The sequence below is a fragment of the Leptinotarsa decemlineata genome, unplaced genomic scaffold (genome assembly GCF_025532065.1).
Source record: "Leptinotarsa decemlineata unplaced genomic scaffold, Ldec_3_MD MMD2_tig00004067_RagTag_RagTag, whole genome shotgun sequence".
Classification (NCBI taxonomy): domain Eukaryota; kingdom Metazoa; phylum Arthropoda; class Insecta; order Coleoptera; family Chrysomelidae; genus Leptinotarsa; species Leptinotarsa decemlineata.
Genome location: NW_027412602.1, coordinates 2057145 through 2076983, shown reverse-complemented (window position 1 = coordinate 2076983; position 19839 = coordinate 2057145). Strand labels below are relative to the sequence as shown.

The following is a 19839-nucleotide window of genomic DNA, read 5'->3' as shown; positions in this document are numbered from 1 at the left end:
CAAACAACCGCATGGTATAGCTCAAGAGAGGTGAGGTAATCAGTGTTTCGAGATTTGTAATTCTTGAAATTATGAATAGCTCGCAAAACGAGTGCAGTTACTCTTTTAATTTCAAAAAATGAGTTGAATTTCTCTATAAGATTATCAATGAAATGTTTCTCCACGATAATATTCAAAACAATGTTTCGTTTCTCCTTATTAATATCTGCCGATTTCACGGATACAAATTTATCCAAAGGCCAAGTGTGAATGGGATTTTCCAGAAAGGGGGGCCAATTCCATCATAAAGTATTATTAATCATTTCACTTGGAAATATACCACGTGAACCACCATCAGCGGGGTTCAATTCCGAAGAAATGTGGTACCATAAACTAGGTGCAAGTCGCTCCTGGATAAAAGATACCCGATTGCTTACAAATGTTTGCCAACAATGGGGTGAACCTTTGATCCACTGAAGAGCAACCGAGCTATCGGTAAAGGCAAAAATATTTTCAAAACGAATCTTGTCTTTGAAAGTATCTAGAAGAAACTCCATTAGTTTTGCTAAAAGAACTGCGGCACAAAGTTCCAATCGAGGTATTGTGACCGGTTTTAAAGGTGCAACCTTGGACTTTGAACACACGAGATAAGTTTTAGCTTCAGAATTGGTAAAAGTTGTTCTAACGTAAACGACTCCACAGTATCCCTTAAGAGATGAGTCACAAAATCCGACTAATTCGTATGCTTTCCCACCAAATGTAATAATTTGTCTTGGTATTTTGATTTCCCGGAGTTTAGGTAGTTCGGACTTAAACATTTCCCACTTGTTCGATACATCAATAGGGGGTCGATCATCCCAACCGAGACCCATCGACCAAAGACGTTGTATAATCAATTTCGCAAAGAATGTTACTGGAGTCAAAAAACCCAGGGGATCAAATATACGGGCTAGCCCGGATAAAATATTACGCTTTGTACATATTTTATCTTGATCAGCTGTAATAGAATAAAAAAATAAGTCTTTGATGGGATTCCAACGTAATCCTAAAATTTTGGTTATATTATTTTCCAAATCCAAACAAACATCTATATTTTGTTTATATGACTCAGGTAAATCATGTAATAGTTCTGGAGAATTACTAGCCCATTTACGAGCTTCGAAACCCCCTTTACGCAACAATTCAATTATTTCATTTTTCATCGTACTGAAGATTTTTAATGAATTATGACCATCCAGAATATCATCAATATATATTGAATGCTTTAAAACTTCTGAAGCCAGAGGATATTCTAAATAGTCATTGGCAAGCTGATGTAGGGTACGTATTGCCAAGTACGGTGAAGAAGCAACTCCAAATGTAACGGTATTGAGTTGGTAATCTGCAATAGGCTCAGAAGGTGAAAATCGCCACAGTATTCTCTGAAATTTACGATGTTCTTCTGCTAACCAAATCATTCGGTACATTTTTTCGATATCACATGTGAATACATACAAATGTAACCGAAAACGTAGAAGTATTTTGACCAAGTCATTTTGTAACTTTGGACCCACATATAAAGTATCATTTAACGATGGTTTATTCGCGGAAGAATAAAACAGCGTTTTCTTTCCAAAGAAAGAAAACGCTGTAAAGCAATCTCTCGGGTATTTCCAAAATCCAGATTTGTTGATTTGAAGGGCAGGGAAACTACATACTTGCCGTCAGGGTAGCGAGTAGTAGTTTTGATAAAATAATTTTCACAAAATCTATCTTCAGACGAAATGACCTTAATATCGGGAACCTCCTCTAAAGTCCAAAATTTCTGTAATATATTGTCCAATGTTGGATTTGATACTTTAGTAAAAAATGAATTAACTTTGATAGTATCACATTTAGCAGATATTTGAGGTACTTTACCCATAACAATCCATCCAAAAACTGTATTCAGATAAACCGGTTTATTTTCCCCCAATGAAACTTTTCCTTCTTTCAAAATATAAGGAAAAATGTCATTACCTAATAATAAATCTATCCGAGATTTTTTATTGAAATCAGGATCAGCTAATTTAAGATGATCTGTGAATGGCATCTCATATTTTGAAAATGAAGTCGAAGGAAGTTCATCACCAATTTTGTCTATAATTATAAATTCCAAAGTACAACAATACTCAGGTTGCGTCAATGATGAAATGGTACAACTGACCCCCGACTGAGAAGATGAATACATTTCTCCCAACCCCTGTAATGACATGGATATTTTAGACTTTTTTAAACCCAATTTATTGGCTAAAGATCTACTTATAAATGAAGATTGCGCTCCACAATCAAGCACGGCACGAACAGCCACTGATCGAAATTATCTTTAATTTTGAGCATCGCTGTAGATAATAGTACCTCATAATTAGAGTTGAGTAACATCCCAACTCGAGAAAGTTGAGGAATTTCCTCATTGATTGCACGAGAACCTGACGGATCAGGAGAATTCGAATTCTGATTCAAATCTGTATTTAATTTATTTTCAAAATGCAATAAGGTGTGATGTGATTTTTTACAAACTTTACATCGTCCAGTAGAGGAACACTGCAAAGTGTTGTGAGAAGTGGCCAAACAATTTATGCATGCTTTATTTTGTTTAGCGATATCAAATCTCTGTTTAGGACCTTTCGATTTGAAAATTGGACAATGAAAAATAATATGATCATCTGAGCACAAAAAACACTTATACTGTTTGTGAGATTGAACAAGGAAAGCTGATTTATTTTGAGCTGAATTGAAACTGTTTTTTTTGCAGGATGAACTAGAAGTAATGCATTTATTATTATTTTTTGGTAAATTCAACAGCTTACTAGAAGTTTCAGCTGCAGATTCCAAAGCAATACACTGTTTTTCCAAAAATGATTGAATATCATCATATTTGGGAATAGCATTCGAGGCATGTTTTTGTTCAAAACATTTACGAGTATGTGAATCTAAACGATTTAGCAACATATACGATAAAATGAAATCCCATTTATCTGTTTCTAAACCCATAATTCTCAAAACAGAAATATTTTTTTTGAAAGTGAAAATTAAGTTTCGTAAAGAAGTTGCATCTTCAGTACGCAAAGCTTGACAGGCTTCTATTCTACTCCAGTGAGTAAAAGCTTGTTCCCGTTTATTGTTGTATCGTTCTAGGAGAAGATTATAAGCTGATTGATAATTAGCCGATGTAACTGGAATGTCGTCAATCAATTCCAGTGCCGCACCACTCAAAACAGATATCAAGTAATTGAATTTTTCTACGTTAGAAATTGAACGATTAACATGAACAGAGGACATAAACATTTGATGAAACGCAGGAAATTCTGTCATGTCACCGGAAAATGTTTTCAACTTCAATTTTGGCAAACAACAAACGTCATTAGAATGCATCAGAGTACTATTTGAGGCAGAAGGAAGCGTTGTCTCAGATTGTTCTTCGGTAGGGAGTTCAAACAATTCAAAATAAATAGTTTCCACCTCATCACATCTCCTAGTGAAATCGTCGAATATTTTATTTTCCGTAATCAACTCATCCGCTTCATTTTGGCAATCAAAGTAATAAGCATATTATGATGTTTCTCAAAATCTTTGGTTACCTTTTTCAACTTCCGAAAGCTGACTTTGAACTTATTTTTATGTTCCTCGTCATCAACATTTTTTGACGATTCTTCAATCAATTTAAAATAACTAAGAGCAATAGGACGCAATGCTCGTGTACGAGCAAGCTTATCATTTGAATTCATTATAGTTAAATCAAATGAATCTGATTTCAAAACAAATAATTCAATGCCGGACCTTGAAATAACAAAGATCTGAACCAAAACACCAGTACAAAAAATGCGCGAAAAAACGTCAGCCAACTCTCAGAAACGATGGTTTTCTGAACTGTGAGGTTGGAACGCAAAAAAAAAGATAAATGTTTATGAAGAAATGCAAAGTTGCAAACAATAATAAATCAAATATATCTAGCTATTTCGCGAGAAAAATTTAGGTTGCATTCAAAATTTATATTATTGCAAAGTTTGAAACTACAAATCTAAATGTTGAGAAACTACATCCGGCTCGAAGAAGGACCATGAACGTTTTTTAAGCGGTGTATGAAATAGGGACGCAGATTCACTACTGAGATTTGTTTTGATCTCAAACTTTGCGTAAAAGTACGAATAAAAAAAATCAATTGCAAAATGAATAAGTTAACTCACCTTGTTTGATGTAGTATGGCAGAAGGATGTATGGTAGGAGTGGAAGTTCCTTATTAGACAAGGAAAAATCGCACATGTAACTTTGTGGGTTCGCACCACGACGACAAGGTTTTCGTCTCTCTGCTCCTCTCCTTGAATATATTTCGGAACGACAAATTCGAGGAAAACAAAAAAAGAGGACAGGATCGGCATGAGTAGATTTGAATAGTAGGAATAAGTAGTAGGATTTCATCAAAGTAAGGTTCTTGAAAAACAACAATTTAAATTATTTGCCCGCATAAATTGTAAATGCACCCTAAACCATATTTATAAGTGTGAAACAAAAATAATGAAAGAAAAAAAAAGAAATAAAAATTTAATGTTTGGTAATGAACCAGTCACGTATTTCTGAACTTTGAAATGTCTTTGGTCGAACATTCAATCAACTTTTTTAACATAACAATTATTTTTGGTACTTATTGCCCAGACACCTTTTTGTTACTGACCGATCGTTATTCTGCGAGAAAACAATTGATTTCAACCCGTATACTTAAAACCTTCTTTAGAAACTCTAGAATTTCTGACACTCAAAATATTTCGGGTGGATTGCTGATAGTAGTCTCCCGTATAATTAATTTTTCTTGTCTCCAAAGGGTCAAACAAATTAGTAAGGTATATCATCTTAGACATGTACCCATATTTGCGAAAATTTGGCACTCGAAATATATTGAGTAAATTGTGAATGATTAGAGGCTTTGTTTGTATCAAATTACATCACTACCCGACTCCAATTACCTTAAGAAATGTTGATCGTACGAAGTTAAGGAAGAAAAACAATCTGAGAACACCGCCTGTGTTCCTCTATCCCACGTTAGAGTTTCCCTTCTTCAGAAAGTGTGGCTAGAAATATGTGGCTAACTTCACGTTAATTTGGTGAAGAGGGTCAACACTAAGTGGGAAACCCACTCACAGGACAGTATCTGAACCGCGAATCCAACCACCATCAATCGACTAAAAGAGGAATCAAGACTATAGTAGACCGTGCTTTCGGGATCTGCAATACTAAGGAAAGTCTTGAGAAGGAACTAGACATCATCAAAAATGATCTTCAACGGAATGGCTACTCCAAACTCCAATGCGATGGTAGAACAGACTTTAGCTAAAACACAGCAGGAAACTAAGAGGCCATTGAATGTTCGCACTGCCGAGCACAAGAAACACACACAGCAAAGGGAAACCAGCAAATTAGGAGTAGCAGAGCATGTTTCGACCCATCAACATAACATTGAGTGGTCCCAAGCTGAGATCATACACAAAGAAGGAGCATTGGTTTAGGAGAAAATTCAAAGAAGCCGCATACATGTTGTCCAACAATGTATTCTGCCAAGCTAGCGTAGAGATACGCAACATGAAAACCCATAATCAAGCGAAAAATGGCCAACTTCCGCCAAACGGCCATCGCCCACTAAACCAGTGAAGGGGAAAAAGCAAAGCGGAGATAAGTGAAAGTACTCGAATGGTCCATAAATAGCCATCTCTCGGAGGAATTAGTCCAGTCATCACCAGAAGACGATTGTGGATACTAACAATCGAAACGTCGTAAAGTAATTTGGCTTGGAATCTCTCAACTTTTTCATTATATTTTTGTTCTATTTTTACTTGTATTTTATTTCACTATTATTACATTTCAGTTTTTTTTTATTAATATAATTGTTTTTTCAGCTATTCATTTTTAATTCTTCTTATTTAATTCTTTCAGGGATTTCAAATCATTTCATATATCAGACAATGGAAGTCCGAACTGATTAAATCACCTTCAAACAAATATATACAGTTAGATTTTGTCAATCAATTATCCAGTGTGATGTATGTTCAAATTTACAAAATACTACTAAATTTGAACGTTTCAGATTCTAGAATCATATGATCAGCAGCCGAAGTTACAGAATTTTAGAGTGTTGTAGCTCTGGTGTGGAGGTTTTGAATTATTTCTATGTGAAAGGTATCATGAATATACAATGTGTTGAGGAATAAGAAGAGCCCTATGGGGAAAATCGAAAACCATGAAGATACAAAGTCAGTGAAATTAGGAAGTTTGTTCAGTTAGGAATTTATCATTATAATCCATATGAAAAATTAAAATTGTTGACAATGTCTCGGAGACCAAACATTGGATTAAAAACTGAATCTTCGAATTTCAGTGCTTTTTGAATACCTTCAGAACTTGCGGAATTTCCTGATTTCACTAATCTTTTGTCTCAGATTTTTTCATATGCTGAACTTCTTTATCTTGGACACACAGATATCAGTTTTCATGATTTCCTCACTTAGAAAATGATGTTCGATTCATATTCACATCGAAACAGAAGTGTATCTTATTGGTTCATTTTGTTCGAGTCAGCAATCACTTGTTATATTTCATTTTTCATTTCATTTCCATTTTCGAATATTTCATTACCAAAGATAAATTGGCTGGTATTGAATCCATTAAAACATAAGACAACCCATTCTATTTTTGTTTCAGAATTTCTGACGAGATTTTGGATGTAGCCATTTTAAGCATAGCTAAATAAATTGAAGTGAATGACATAGTGGACCGCATTTATCAGTCTGAACTTCAACTTTGTACGTGTGATGTTGCATAAATAAAGCGATCAGTTATTATGTTATATCATTTAATCCATTCATAAAAAAGTTTCAAAATAAAAAATCCATAAGTCACAATAAACATAAATATTTTCTTGCACATACATATTTTTTCTGTAACACTAATCCTGCATAATGAGATACACAGTTTCAGTCCAAATCACTAGTTAGATAATGGAAAAACTTGGGTCGGAAATACTCCTCACTAACATTCAACTTAACTTAGTAATTAGGGACATATACATCTTCGGGATAGTTTATCCCCAAAATTTTATGGCATGCTCCATAAGCTGCCATCCTCTTGGCTGCTTTCTTATTCGAACCTGAAAAATAAAAACAACACTTCATAACATTATTGAACTACGATATCTTGTATAGACATTGTTTGTGCGTTCTACGGAACAATTTCTAATTTTAAATCATTCATAATTTAGTCCCATGCTTTCCATTGACAGTCACAATTGCATTCTTTTCACCGATAACATAAAAATTCACTAAACATACGAATGACAGGAATTAGGAAAAACTGAAATGATTTCTAAGCTAAAGTTATTGTAACTTTTGTTTTTATATTAGACAAGGCTAGGTGCGTACATTAATAAGGTGTCTTTAAGGAGGATTTTTAACAAATGATTCTGCAAAACTTGGTTTCATGACAGTAGACCTTTTCAAAAGGGAATTAGTGTGTAAACATCCACTATTAGCGTTAAAATAATTTGGTGATTGAAAATTCCAATCTCTGAAAGGTAATTAGTATCAATTGCCTAATAAAACAAAAAACAGACACCTGGGATATAGGGATCAGACATAGTTCCAACGTGCTTTAATAAGAAAATTATATTTATTGTCAGTCTTATGCTCCCCGTTTACTGTCACCAATTTACTTTTTTCAATTGGAAATTTTTTATGATGTTTGAAAATGAAGCAAACCTGCAAAAATCCAGGCAGATTTTAATGAAATTAAATTTTTCCCAAAAAATGTTTATTTAATCGTCAATTTCTGTTTTGTCCCCTTTAAAGTAGTCCCCCTCAGATATAATATCCTTGTGCCAGCGTGTTCTCCAATCCTCGAAACACTTCTGTTATGCACTCGAGCTCTTTCAGCGATTCCGTTTTTATTACCTTAATCGTCGCAAAACGCCATCCTTTCATGGGTCTAAATCTGGTAAATGAGGTGGCTGAGGCATGATAAGGTGTTGTTTTTGTCCAAAAAATTACAAACAAGCAATAATCAGTGAGCAGGTGCATTATCGTGAAGCAAAAGGTATAGATTGTTTTTCAATACCGGACGTTTTCTTCGTATTGCTCCTCGCAAGTGGCACATAACTTCAAAATAATACTTCTTATTGACCGTACAACAATTTGGCAAGAACTCGCAATGCATTACGCCACAGTAATCGAAGAAAACAGTGAGCAAAATCTTGATTTTGTTCGAACTTGGCATACTTTCTTTGGTCTTGGCCCTCCTGGACTCTTCCATTGGGATAATTGGACTTTGATTTCGAAGTCATAACCATATTCCTATGTATTGTCACCAGTTATGACCCTTTCCAGCAAATCTGAATAACCGAAGACGTCATTTAACAAAAGCCGAGCAATGCTTATGCAACGGTTTTTTTTGTCCAAATTCAGCAATTTTGGAACGAACTACGCTGCCACACACTTCATGCCCAAAATGTATTTATTCATTGACGGCATTGGCTATATTTACAAAATGATCAAGAAATCTATCAGCTAGATGTAAGGAAAAATATAAAAAATAGAGGCAAAAATAAGCCGCTATCAAAAACAATATTTTATGTCTTTTTGAAATGATTCCACAGAAGAATTAAAAAGTTTCAAATCCACATTATATGTGTTTGCAAGTTTCAAAATTCTAACTGTAGACTCATTGTGGCCATGGGCGGTATGAGAAAACCGAACTTTGAAGATTTCCAAAAAAATTGCATGGAATGAGCCAACTGATATGCCGACATTCTCAGTAACTTCAACGATTCTCCATAACAATTTTCTTCACTTTCTCAACATTTCCATCGATTGTTGATATGCTGGGGCGTCCAGATCGAGCGTCGTCATTTACATCTTTTTGACGTTCTGTGAAAAGCTTGTACCACTTGTATATCACTGTCAACATTTCAAGTGTTTTTGAGCACTCAATTCTATTTTTCACAGAAGATTTGATGCGAATTCTATGGTCAATTTTAGCATAAATCACCAAATACGCATAACAGTTCCTAACTTTTACGCCTCTCACCAACAAACTAAATATGCTATACAGCTGAAACTGTGAATATATGTTCGAAACAAGTGTACCAACATAAAATTTAAAAATCGCTAATCAAATCTACGTAGCCCGCGAAATTTGACTATTCGCGTCATTTTATGAACAGTTCACAAACACTTCATTTGTTCTTCATTTGCTAACCAAGACAATAGGATATATATTTAGCTTAAATTCGAGTATAGACAAATCCTCTAGGTTCAAAATTCTTACCTGTTCCAATGAAGACATCCTCACCTACTATGCATTTGAATGAAAACAGAATATTGGGATGAACACCAGTCTTGCCAATTTCTTCAAAATGAGCTTGAGGCAACATCTGGTTGACCATCATTAAGGGATTAACCGTTTCAGGATTTTCTGGCATCTTTTTTGCCTGTTTGAGTTCGTGTACAGAATTAACTGCGCTCTGAAAGGCAAGATATATAATTAATCGACCACTGAAAATATTTTTGAAATTTTACTCACTCCATTCGAACCTTCTTCCCACGAACAGAAAAGTTTGAAGAGAGCGAATGAAACCACATGCTGCCACGGCAGAGGGTTCTGGGCATCTTCTTCTGATAAATCCATATTTTCGTTTCCTTCTTCGTCTTTCTTCATTTCTGTTAATTTATGTGATTTTACAAAATGTTTCAGAGCTGTTTCAGCAGCTGCATTTTTGGCTTGCATTTTGTTACGACCTAAAATGATTTTGGGCATTATTTTTCATCAATAAGGTGCTGGTTGTAATACAAATAGTTCATTTCACAATTTAAAAATCTAAAGCAAACATACTTGAAAAATCTACAAATTTGAAATGAATACTGAAATTGTTTCATATATTCAAATGAATTACTGTGTGCTCCTTCACTATGGCCAAATTTATTGAAATATGAAAAGCCTACTCTCAGGTGCAAGTTTAGGCAAATCAACAAATGAAATGACCAAAACGGTCAAACAAGTGTCTATCACCTAATCGTTTATCTACCACAGGTGTAACGCTAGATAATTCTTCATTATAAATTAGCCTGCTGACTCCATGTGGTGAATTATTCTATTAATGCAATGATTACAATATAAGCATCATCCCAACTTACCAAATCCAACATGTTCTGATCCTTCATATACTACAGTAGCTTTGAAAGAATTTCCGTTAAACTTTGTGGGAAGTTCCTCAACGGCATAAGTAGTGTTCTTGACAAGTTCATTCAAAACCATGACTGCATTTTTGGGTTTCAGGGTTCGAGTCAACATCACATTGCGCCTACGCGTTCTTTCTTTCTTTGCAATTTTACCTGGAATGTTTCATATTATAGATATTATTACAGAAATGAGTATCTAAACAGCACAAACAATTCATCAGAAAAGATTCATTTCACTTATTGAAATCAATATCAAATTTGCACAGAGATTTGTCATCATTTTTCACCCATGACCAATAGATTATTATAATATTTATTTGTTAAGACTATCCATGATAATTAAATAATTTTCACAAACTTTTTTTTATTTCTCAAAGCTTTTCACTAACATCACAGCTTCCTTGCTACATTTTCTACTGATGAAGCTTGTTTGTGAAAATTGTTCAATTATTTTTATGGATAGTGTTATTAATTTTCATCCAGTAACAGGCCAGTGCATTCATTATTTGTTAAAATATACAATGTATGATGACAAAACCAAGTGTTCAAAATTCCAATAAACATAGTTGTTTTCTACCCATGATAATAATTATAAAATTTTCACAATCAATTTTATTAAAATGCATTTTGCTGCACGTGTTTGGTACATCAAACTTTTGGATGTTTTACATGTTGTAGATATATTTTATGTGAAACCAATTGCAAGAGTTGTTCAGTTATCCACGGTTTCATTATTATTTTCTTTTTTAATTTTCAATGTTCTAGTACACATATTTCAATAAAAGTTTATCATTATCAGTTTCATTCAAACATTAATTATCAAAGCTACTTTCAAATTTTGTAAAATCAATAGAAGTTTCGAATTGGTATTTGGTAATTTAATAAAATTGATTTATAAATATTCATTTGAAAAATAATCATTTTCTAATGATCTCAACTCTGTTAACCATAAGTATTAACGGTTTCGGGGCCTGGCAAATGGACCAAATTTAAGGCATTTGAAGATACACTTAAAGAACTAACCTTTGTTATGGTGCCAGAATGGCTTCTTTTTTACTTCAGTTGAAGTATCCATGGCTTCCATATCTGCATTTTCAGGGTTTTCTACAGAAGGAGCAAAGGCATTGTTCTGAGCTGGAGTGGTTTCCATTTCAATTTGTTGTTGCTGAGCCTGCTGTTGTTGTGTAACCTGTTGCTGTACAGCTGGTTGTTGCACTTGGGTCGGCTGCTGTTGCACTTGGGCCTGCTGCTGTTGCACTTGGGCCTGCTGCTGTTGCACTTGGGCCTGCTGCTGTTGCACTTGGGCCTGCTGCTTTTGGGCTTGCTGTTGTTGGGCTTGTTGCTGCTGCTGATTTGATTGTTGTAGCACCTTTGCCTGGGGTTGCTGCTGTTTAATCTGTGGTTGAGGTTGCTTTGCTTGCGGTAACTGTTGCTTAGCTTGCTGCTTGAGTATATTAAATTGAATATGAATATTGTAATATAAGTTGAGATTATTTTATATGATTCAACGTGGTGAAATGAAGAGGCATGTTTACGGACGGTATGACCACACTAGTTATCACCCTTTTTGGGGGTGACAGCTGACAGCCAAAAAAGAATAAAATGTTTTGGATGGTTTCCGGGTTTTACCGTGGTCTTCTTTGGTTATGATTTCCAACTGAAACTTTTCAGTTGACACGTCGAGAAGAGTACTTCGACCATGTCACTAAAGACGACTGCCGCAGTTGCAGGCGAAACGTTTGGAAATAATATCCAAAGAAGACCACCGCAAAATCCGGAAACCAGCCAAAACATTGACGCCAGCCGTAAAAGCCTACATTCCAAAGAATAAAATATCTGTCCTATATACAGTGTGTTCTACTTAAGATGAACAGTCTTATGAATTGGTCTCGTGTGATACTAACCGATGGATTAAAATCTGCGTGTATGCCTAGGTATTTTTTGTTGGGATTGATAAATTCTAAAAACAAAAATCTAATTACCACCACATCCGGAAAATAATGAGAAAAAGGGGAAGTACATTGAAAAAAAAACTAGTAAATTTATATTGTAATTGTGAGATTTTACATTGAATTTATTATCAAATAATTTAGTAATTTGGTTTATCTACAAATTCAAGCAATAATTGAAATCAGAATTTTACTCAACTTTTTATTTCAATATAACAAGACTTCTGGAAATTAAAATTTAGAAAAACAAATTAAAATTTAGAATAAGGAATTCAAGTTTATTTGTAAATTTATAAAGGAAAAGAAAAAATATCGCCTTTGTTATACTATTATGTACAAATTAGTTTTATAATTCCATATATTGTCCATATTTATAGTACTCAAATATTTTAAAAAATATCACTGGAAATTACAAAAAATATGTAATAAATGTATTACTGCTTTGTGGTAAATTTACAATATATATTATTAGAATATACTTGCAAAATCTGAATTCTACTTCTGTTAGCCAATAGCAAACAAGAGTTCAAACTGGAAGGGGATTCAGACCCGCTCTAGTCAGGTAGACAAGTTCTTGTAATTTCCCACCTAAATAGTAATTATAAAATTCCCAATAAAATGTATTTTCACAGCAATATCGTGCCAAAGAAATTGTGAATGTATTGAAAATCTACTTAGTCATACAAACGTTAGAAATTTTTATTTGTAGGCCATGAAACAAAGCAATTCAACTGACATTCAATACAGATATTCTGTTATTTTAACACAATAATTATAATTGTGTGTATTGTTGCCAGTTTATTGAGTTAATTTAGAAATGGCCATTGAATATGACGATGCTAGTAGTAGAGATTTTTAGTGAATTTATCAGATGCCATGTGCATGGGTTGTAAAATATGAAGCAGCAGCTAAGATAAACAGGTTAACAGGTGTTACAAAAAGTTGTTCTGGAAAATCCACTCAAGGTGTAATTATTTTGGCCTGAGCCAGTTAATATTCGAATTCTTGTATACTTTGATAGAAGGTGACAACAATGAATGAAGGGGTCAAGAAATATTTGTAAATCGTATCTACTTTTTAAGCAAAATTCTGAACAGGATGATAATAAAATTAGGACATTGAATTTCCACAAGTGGGAATTTTCTGCTGAAAACTGACATGTGAATCTAAACATAATATTCTAAACACATTTTTTAAGTAACTGTTTTCAATACCTCTAACATAAAGCTAGATGTTCCAAAACTGGCTTTATTCAACAACCACAGAAGATGGCGCAATGACATTTCGTCTATGCTGATTGCCTTAAAATTTGCATCTTGTGGAGGTCTAAAATCGTAGGTAAAACTATTTTTTTACAAAAATATAAGACTGTATTCATTCTGAGTGGGACACTGAAGGTACTCAAGGGTGCACAAGATCTAAAGTAATGATAAGTAATTCTAAGCCTTGAAAAATATATACAAATTCGACTGTTAAAAAGATGTTTACATTAAAAAAATTACTGTTTCAATGTAAACCTAAGGATAGAAATTAAGTGAAATAAGAATAAATTGAGGTCACAATTCGAAAGTATAAACAACTGCTAATATTGCAGGCATCTTTTCATCAACTTTAGATTTATCCAAGGCATTCACAATACTGAACTGTTTAGTGTACTTACGTTTGAGAGAATAAAAACAGTGCAGATTTATTTTGCACCAATATTTTCGCAAATTTTTCCAGATCAACATTTTAAAAGTAATTTTGCAACTACATAAAACCTCTCTCCCAATCAACTTTATTAATTCAATTAAATGTAGATAAAAATGAAAACGAAGGGAAATTTGAGATTCAAACAATCAAAATAATGCCCATTTTTCTTTTCAGAAGAGGCACTAAAACTTAATTGTTGAAGTTCTCTCCTGCTTTTTGTAACATCAAAGCAAACTACGTCACCTCAAACCAACGAGTCTTTCATCAACTGTTGGTTAGAAACCAAGATTCAATACTTTCATATCTTCCAGTTTCCCAATAGAATACTTTACCATTTGACCAAGGCAGTAGATGAAATTTCAATTTCGTGCCACTGATGGAACCATCTTAAGAAAAAGCCAACATTTTGGCTGCCAAATTCAGCAGTAAACTTTATCGAGAGAAGATTGTAGGTAAAGATGATAAAATGGAGATACACTATTCTTGTGAAGTTCAACACAACTACATCACAAGAATTGACTAACCAGAAAACTGATAGACCTATATCTGCTGTGAAAAATGTTTGTTATTGCTATGTCGAGAGTCATACGGGATAATCATATCTGTAATATTTCCAAAGAGGACTGCAAATAATGTCTCATCACGCATTACAAATCTCATTACTGATTCAAAATGAAAATTCTGGTAAAATTGTTCATATTACAATAATATTCCATGGTAAATTTTTTTATCAGTCTGTCTGTCTACTATAATGGACTTCCATGTAAAAATGTATTGAATTACTGAAAACTGCCTTTCAAGTTTGGAAAGTAGCTTTTGAGAAAGCCTGTGCTAATGGGGAAATTAATTAGGAATTACTTTGCGATGCCACTAAAACTACTTCAGAAACTTATATACGTGTGTTCAAGATAAAGCGGGCCAGCATGGCAAAATCGGAAACCATCAAATATGTCTTAACTCAAAAAAAAGTTGATCTCTTCAGAGTTTATGTGAATGATGTTTTAAAATTTAGGAAATTCCAATGCATTCCAGAGCTATCAGAAAAGAAAAGGAACAAGCAAATATCGTTTCAACTTTTAATGTTATTAAGAACACATTAATGAATAAAAAACCCTTTGCCATTGATAGTTTCGGATTTTCATCAGACTTTTTATCTCGAAGGAACTACCACCAATTTCAATTTGTATGTAAAGGAAAAAAAATTTGTATGTACAGGTATAAGTCACCGTTTTTAGCGATACCTCCACTGATGCATCACCGTGATCAATTAGTGAATTTTGAAATGGAATTTGAAAATAAGTTCTAAAATAAGTAACTTTTCTGCTAATTTCATCGAATTTTTATTTCTTTTAGTCTCTGACTTGTCCACCCTAGCCCTTCTTATCTTGGACACATTGTAAATGGCATTTTTTTTTCTCTGAATATAGAAATATGATTTTCATTTCATCAAGTGAATATCTTTGATAAAAAAAAACAGAAAAAACAAACCTGTTCAGGTCCTTGATTTCTGAACTGGATGGATGTGTTTTGCTGTTGTGGTTGTTGTGCCCTCACTTGCTGTTGTGTTGCTTGGCCAGCTGGTTTATTCTATGAATTTAGCTACGTGAGCAGGTTTTACTTTTGAAAAACCTCTAAAGGTTCGAAGCATCAATATAGGTACATCTCTAACAGAGATGCAAGGAACATCATACGGTTAGAGATATCAACACGTTTTCTTATATCTTGACTCTAATTTGGTCAAATATACAAATAGCGGTCAGAATCGCAAATTAACGACACATTTGGTTTAAGTAGACGATTGAGAAACCCCCAACTCCATTAATATTTTCATCAGGTGTAAACATATGTTTACACATAATGAGAGCATTATTGTTGAAGAGCATTTCAAGAACACTCACTTTTTAAGTTACCAGGGAGAAATATTTTATTCTGTATCGCTAACTTCCAATAATAACTCTATTTAGCCTTGGTTGAAATTCAATTGTTTCTTCAAAACCGCACATTCATAAATCAAATAAAAAGCAATTGAAAAACAACAAATAATTGCAATAACACAAAAATAATAGTCAAGATATGTGACTGTTTGCTCTGCATAGTTTATAAGTACCAACATCTAAGTGCCATTAAAGTATGCCTGGCCTGAATGTTACTCATAATCTGTGCCTAGCAAACATTTCAAATAGGTGCCTATATAAGTGCTACTACCATGGCTCTGCATAGCATTACTCGATGATAGTACCTGGGTATCCATAAAAAACTGCAATTAGGCTTACTGACAGTCATCCAATTTTAATACCACAACATTCAATAATCAGTGAACCGTAATGGTAAATCTTCCTGAATACCAAATATTGGAAATAATACAAAATTTTCTCTGAGACAGACAAGAGGGATCAAGATATTTGAAATATTTCTCAAATCAATAACAGCGATTGTTATTTAACTTTTCATAACATTAAGGAAACGATTCAAGTGAATTTTGTCACATCCATTTATTTTAATGGGATGAAGGCATGTAGGGGCATGAAACAATAATATACCAATTACAAGTTAAACATTCCACTTGTATCCAGTCTTGTGGTTTCAGTTTCTAGGATTATACCAAAAAGTACAAATGCATCCACTTTCACAACACAAATATATACCAAACGACCCTGCAACATACCCATGGAAAAAGTAATTTCCGTTAATTTGGGTGATTTTTTTTATAAGTTACGTGTCTATGAACAAATAGCTCAATGAGTGTGAGTCCCAGAACTCAACAGATTCTAAGATATGTCGGTGGGGCTTATCTTGAAACTTGTCAATGAGATCAAATGATTGAGTCAATTATTAGTAAAACCAAAAGAAAACAATAGAATATAATTCGTTTATTGACTACGTTGTAAAAAAAATTAATAACGTGACATACACACAATATACAGTGTAACCTTAATATACAGTGTAATCTCAATATAACGACCCTCAATATAACGATTTCCTTAATTTATCGAATATTTCAAAATCCCCTACGAGAAAGAGTAAATGTGAAATAAACCTTTCTTTATATTACGAATACATTTGTCAAAACCATTTTTATTACGAATTTTAATCGTTGCAAAATATAAATAGAGAATATTATTTACCTTTATATAATGAATTTCATTAACCTCAACATAACAAATTGTATCAGTTAACCTACATTTAATTTGACAATAAAATTCATGTCTCGATAGGTTCAAACTTCAAGTTTTCATAAGGCAAACATTATTGTTTGGCGTTCAACGCTGTTTGAAACTGCTGTTAGTTTAAAGTTTGCAATGGCTGATAACCGAAAAAAGAGTTCCTTAATGGTTGCAGAACAAAAAATCATTAAATATGTAAATGAGAATCCTTTAATGAGAAAAATTGACATTGCCAAAAAGTTCGGAATTCCCACAAGCACATTTAAAGTTTAGAGATATTACTTTGATTACTTATTATGTAACAAAAAACTGTTTAACTATTTTTAAATAAAAATACAGTATTTTCCCTATAACAGGGAAAGCATATAATTAATTACGTAAAGTTGATATTAATAAGGAACCTCATTGCAACAAATTAATTGATATAACAAATCATTTTCTAAGTCCCCTCAGTTTTGTTGTATCAAGGTTACACTGAAGTATGATCAAATGATGCAAACAGTGAAATTTTATTAGTGTATCGACTGATATCCCATTATATTGACTTCGGCAACCTCATCTTGGGACCCACTGAGTTTTGCCAATTGAAACATTTGTTCAGGAAGACCAGACATGTGACATATAAATAGCAATATTGAAATTTTTAATAAAAGTGTGGAATAAACATATATTACTATGGTTGTAAATGTTTTGAAGTGAAGTATCATTTCTATTCTCTATTTTCTTCTACATAAATTTACTACAGCTCTCTAATCAGTTCATTAATATGATAGAACTGACCGATACTTGATGAAAATCCATTATAACGTATGGAGTGTCATGACGCCTGAAGAGGCTATTGTATAGCGAGACATGTGTTGCATTTTGGTAAACCGTCAAGTGGAAATCTCACATTGAAGTGTTATTTTTTATACTTAGTTCACTATTATAATTCCCAAGAAATAACAGTTCATAATGGAGATCATTTTCAATTATAAAAAAGGAAAATTATTTAAACAAACATATTCACTGAATAACGACAGTTTGAATTAAAATGAAAAATGTGTATATTGTGAGGCCTTAGGATAGTAAATATTTTAGATAATACATTTAAATAATTTGCCAGCTGATAATGAAGGAAAAGGTGAAAAATGTGTACATGTCCATTTCAGAAGTTCACATTCAGCAATAAAAACTTTCCATTGAAGCCCCTCACTGACTAAATACATAGATATGAAATAAAATATTGACTGGAATATATCTAAAATATATTAATGGCACAGACTAGTGATATTATTGTAAGAGGGGAATTGAAGTTCTAGATTTTTGCAGAAATAAAAGTTTTGAATTTGGTGAAAATGATAAATTCAACAATGAGTAATGACAATAACTAATAGTTATAAGATATTTCCCAATGACCATCAGGCGAACCTGTGTACTTTGAATGTACTTTAGGTGCCAATTAATTTACTCAAGAAGACAGCAGGTAGCATTCGTTCAGAGGGAGTATTCCTGTTGTAGTTACAAAAAACAACAAAAAAACAAAATAAGCAGACACGTTCATATTTGTGTGTGTGATAGTGATGATGAAACTGATATAAATTCGAGACAAAGTCCTCCTGTATAAAAAATATGAGAGAAAGCTTCATACTAGAGATGTTTAAGAAGAAAAAGAGTGTCTCACATTATATCTTGACAGGTTGTAAAAAAACTGCCCTACGAAGTACATAGTAATTGGAAATTTGTTTTTCCCAATATTCAAGATGATGAAGATATTCCACACTCCCCAGACCCACTTTTGTACTGAGTAGAGTTTGGCCTAGGACGTAAATAGGTGAAAGATGAAAATGCTATGCTCAAAACTGATCAGATATTTTTGTCAAGAGAAATTTCCTAGTTGAATTTGGGTTGATTTTGCTATCTTAGTTACATTTCTAATCAGACTGCTGGCCCAATAGAATAATGATATTTATTAATATCTACCCAGAACGAGACTAATGACGATAGCAAAACAAATGTATTTTTTTTAAATGCTATTTCACCTCAATGCATATGAAACTATCCCACACAAGTCAACAACCATGATTTCACTTTGGCCATAGCTTGGTAATGCTGCTTGCCATAAAGTTATGCAGATGCATCAGGTAAAGTTATCCTGAGCTATAAAAAAACAATTTCATGCTAACTGGGGAAAAACTAAGCTATACCAGACGTCACTCCCGCAGTTTACTTTACCTCCCTTATCCTTATTTTTTCTTCATACATTCAAAATTGCAAAACTCTACACAGTAAACATAAATATACACTCAATAGTAGTTTATGATAAGGCACACTTTAAGAAATGAAACGTCTTCAGTACACTCCATATAAAACCCATTTAAAAAAAACACCCATTTAGAAACAAAAAAGGACTCTATGCCGGTACATAGTAGTGAAAAGAAAAAATAGATACTTACCTGTCCACCTGGTACAAAATTGTTTGTTACAACAGGCCTACGTTGGCCGATATTGCCCACATTTTGTTGCTGACCTGTGAAAACAAAATTCCGTCAACCCTCTAGTGAATCTGAAGCCAAACCCAGTAGGCGAGGATGTTTCAACAAGATCATCAATTTTACTTACCACCAAATCCACCGCCTCTTCTAGTGCTATAAGACATATTTCAACTCTGTTATTAACAAGGGCGTCAACAAAACACAGAAAAAATACTTGAATATCCAAAACTCGAAAATACTGTGCCTTTCCTCCTCGAGTGAAACGCAGTAAACACAGAAACAGAAAACTCTCAAATGGCAGAAAACAAATTGACGTTTGGAATTATGTGGTTAAAATGAACTTATA

General features: G+C 33.4%; 1 protein-coding gene and 1 long non-coding RNA gene across 10 annotated transcripts in view; one reads left to right on the top strand and one right to left on the bottom strand.

Annotated features, from left to right (window-relative positions):
* The window catches only part of LOC111507550 (uncharacterized), a 27428-nt gene extending 20596 nt beyond the window's left edge, over nt 1-6832 (top strand). The window contains exon 2 of the long non-coding RNA XR_012466279.1: nt 6688-6832. This is a non-coding gene — a long non-coding RNA (uncharacterized lncRNA). The remainder of the gene's footprint in view (nt 1-6687) is intronic.
* On the bottom strand, nt 6822-19839 carry LOC111507548 (uncharacterized). Of its 9 annotated transcripts, XM_074178582.1 has the most exons (9): nt 19621-19839; nt 19455-19528; nt 15344-15442; nt 11521-11658; nt 11238-11457; nt 10170-10367; nt 9559-9773; nt 9304-9499; nt 6822-7132 (listed from the first exon to the last, which is right to left on the bottom strand). In XM_074178582.1, the coding sequence occupies exons 1-9, from the start codon at nt 19655-19657 to the stop codon at nt 7032-7034; spliced, it is 1278 nt and encodes a 425-aa protein (XP_074034683.1). In that variant the 5' UTR covers nt 19658-19839; the 3' UTR covers nt 6822-7031. The 9 variants fall into 9 exon arrangements, with proteins under 9 accessions (XP_074034683.1, XP_023018642.2, XP_023018643.2 ...); XM_023162874.2 differs by having other exon boundaries at nt 11238-11658; XM_023162875.2 differs by having other exon boundaries at nt 11238-11655; nt 19621-19837.

Excerpts from the sequence above, each read along its gene's own strand:
- LOC111507548 (XM_023162874.2), bottom strand. The coding sequence starts at position 19,657 with ATGTCTTATAGCACTAGAAGAGGCGGTGGATTTGGTG. Across the intron at positions 19,529-19,620 it reads AAGAGGCGGTGGATTTGGTG|GTCAGCAACAAAATGTGGGC; the intron begins GTAAGTAAAATT and ends TTGTTTTCACAG. Across the intron at positions 9,774-10,169 it reads ATCAGAACATGTTGGATTTG|GTCGTAACAAAATGCAAGCC; the intron begins GTAAGTTGGGAT and ends AAATCATTTTAG.